Raw genomic sequence first — 2,514 nt, 5'->3', positions numbered from 1 at the left:
AATAGTTTCACTGTGCATAATTGTGTTTTTTAAATGCCCGTCTCTACCCAGTAATTATATCATTTACATTTCAAATGGATGCACCCACCTCCAATGCTTGTAATTGTGCACTTCCTAACCGTATACCTCACAGTGTAGCAGAAATTTGTCAGCCGTCTGCTCCGGAATGTCTGCTTTCTCGGGAAAGCAGCTGGATGGAACGTGCCAGAGTAGGGCTTCCTCGCTGCTCAGGAGAATCAGGAAAAGTGCATTTTGCCCCAACGCTGTCCCAAATCTGGGCCTCCCCTCTTTCCCCCTCTCTCCTTCCTCCCTCCCTGCCTTCTTTCCTGTATAAAAAGAGCGCACAGAAATTTTTAAACACCGTCAAATATTCAGCCCACAACACGAGACGCGCTTGTCACTTCCAGTCACATCATCCGTGACAGGGACACGTCCACGGGATCAATCAATAGCTGACTCGGCCTTCTGCACTTTGCTTTTATTGTTTTCAGTGAGAGAAAACGCCCACCAACTCCACACAACACTCAGCTCGCCCCGCAGCAGTCTAGGAAGTGACCTTGACTCTAAGTGAACGTGACCCTGACCGTGAGCGCTTAGCCCTCAGGCAGGATCCCAGGGTGAGTCAAGAGCAAACCCTTAAGTTCTCAGGCTCTGAAGGGGTAATGGGGCAACAGGGAAATGAGCGCCTTTCAGCCCATCACGTCTTTCCCTCCAACCCAGGCTGGTTTCGGCGTTGAGCCCGAGTCTGTGAACTTTGTGGAGCATGGCAGAACCGCACTTCTTTGCTTCAGGTGGACTGAAATCACCGAGAACACTCCAGACTGACCGGTGCCAGCCCTGGACGCGGAGCACCTCAGCCCCTCTCACACGGTCCAAAGCTGGAGGTTCACCTGGCGGGCCTGCAGCGAGGGGTGCACGTGGGGTGACCTGCCCCGGGGAAAGGGGTCAGGGGCGGAGAGGATGTAGTCAATGCTGAACTTGATGTCCCTGTGCGCGTCCCTCCTCAGGACGGCAGGGCTGGCCGGGGTCGGGGGCTCGCTGCGGGGGACTGGGGGCTCAGGGGGCCCCGGGGGCGCCCCCGCATCTCTCCCGCGCGCCCCCCTCGCCTCCTCGCCCTTGGGGCCACGCCGGCGCCGCCGCCGGCGGAAGTTGCCGTTCTCGAAAAGGTCCAGCAGCGACTCGCAGCCGCCGGCGAAGGTCCAGTAGTTGCCCTTGCCCTTCTCGTGGCCGTCGGTCCGCGGCACCTGTGCGGACGAGGGGCTCAGCGCGCGGCGGGCTCCCGGGGCGCCCCGCCCACCGCGCTCTCTTGGGGAGCCCCTGGCGGCCCCGGAAGGATGCCCCGCCCTGGGGGTGGGCGCGTCGCTGGGGAGCTGGCGAAGGCTACGCGTGAACTTTGCAGCGCACGCCGCTGCAAAATGCACCCCCACAGCCCAATCAGGGGTGCCTTGGTCCAGGGGTCCACAGGCCTGGGACACTCAGGGGCCGCACGGGGGTGGGGGCCTCACCTTGACGAAGCAGCTGTTGAGGGACAGGTTGTGGCGGATGGAGTTCTGCCAGGCGCGCTGGTTGGCGCGGTAGTACGGGAACCGGCGCATGATGAAGTCGTAGATGCCGGACAGGGTCACCCTGCCCGTCGGGCTCTGCTGAATGGCCATGGCGATCAGTGCGATGTAGCTGCAAACAGCGGCGCTCAGGCCAGGCCGGGGCAGGGGAGGGACCCCGGGGCGCGTCTGCGTCTGGAGTCTCCGGGCCGCCCGGGGACCACTCCGCTCTCCCTTCCCCGGGGCACCGGGGAGCTGGGGGCGGAGGTGGTTGTTGGGAGTCGGGGCCCCCTGGAGCTCCCAGCGCAACTCTGCGCAGACCAGGGAAGCTCACCTTCACACTTGGGGCTTCCCCGGGGAGGCTGGAGAACCTTCTCGGCTACCTCCCAACGTGCGGATGAGAAGTGAGCCCTCCCGCGCCCGAGCTGGTCTTGGCCTCCTCTCGGAGGAGGGCCCCCGCGACCCCTGCGGCCCCGGCACGGCCCTGCGGTCACCTGTACGCTGGCCGCGTGAGCCGCTTCTCCTCGTCCGAGCTGCCCGCCGGGTAGTCGTCGGCGTCGTAATTGAAACAATTGTAGGGATACTGCGAGCTGTCAAACATCGCGGTGCGCCTGCCGCCTGCGGGTCGCCAGTGCTGCCGCCTCCTCCGCGCCGCCCGCCGGCGCGCTCCAGGACTGCGCGGAGGTTCTCCCCTGTGCGGACCAGCGGCGTCTGCGCTGCCGGCTGCTCTCCGCCTGAGCGGGGAACCTGGGCTCCCCGGGTCCCCCCGCCCGCCCCCACCCGTCGTCTCGCATCCAATCCCGGACCGGGGGAGGCCCCTGTTGCCGGTAAAGCGGCCGAGGGGAGCGGAGAGCAGGCTCGCGGTGACCCCCTGACCGGCGCGGGGGAGGAGGGAGCCACGCGCTGGGTGGTCCCACGGGTGGCGGGGGTGGGGTGGGGTGGGGGGGCCACCCCCTCCCGCTCCCGCCGACTG

At 65.3% G+C, this 2,514-nt stretch overlaps 1 protein-coding gene across 1 annotated transcript; it reads right to left on the bottom strand.

Annotated features, from left to right (window-relative positions):
- Positions 1 to 246: 246 nt before the first annotated feature.
- LOC113883613 (forkhead box protein L1-like) lies at positions 247 to 2,296 on the bottom strand. Its single transcript, XM_027527491.1, has 3 exons — positions 2,036 to 2,296; positions 1,506 to 1,674; positions 247 to 1,244 (listed from the first exon to the last, which is right to left on the bottom strand). Exons 1-3 carry the CDS (start codon positions 2,140 to 2,142, stop codon positions 864 to 866), a joined length of 657 nt encoding a protein of 218 aa, XP_027383292.1. The 5' UTR covers positions 2,143 to 2,296; the 3' UTR covers positions 247 to 863.
- Between the last annotated feature and the right edge of the window lie 218 nt (positions 2,297 to 2,514).

Source organism: Bos indicus x Bos taurus, chromosome 25 (assembly GCF_003369695.1).
Source record: "Bos indicus x Bos taurus breed Angus x Brahman F1 hybrid chromosome 25, Bos_hybrid_MaternalHap_v2.0, whole genome shotgun sequence".
Taxonomy (NCBI): domain Eukaryota; kingdom Metazoa; phylum Chordata; class Mammalia; order Artiodactyla; family Bovidae; genus Bos; species Bos indicus x Bos taurus.
This window is presented reverse-complemented; position numbering and strand designations above follow the sequence as displayed.

Coding starts and splice junctions, on each gene's coding strand:
- LOC113883613 (XM_027527491.1), bottom strand. CDS start 2,142: ATGTTTGACAGCTCGCAGTATCCCTACAATTGTTTCAATTACGACGCC. Junction 1,675..2,035: donor CTCACGCGGCCAGCGTACAG/GTGACCGCAGGG, acceptor CGCTGTTTGCAG/CTACATCGCACTGATCGCCA. Junction 1,245..1,505: donor TCAACAGCTGCTTCGTCAAG/GTGAGGCCCCCA, acceptor TCGTCCGCACAG/GTGCCGCGGACCGACGGCCA.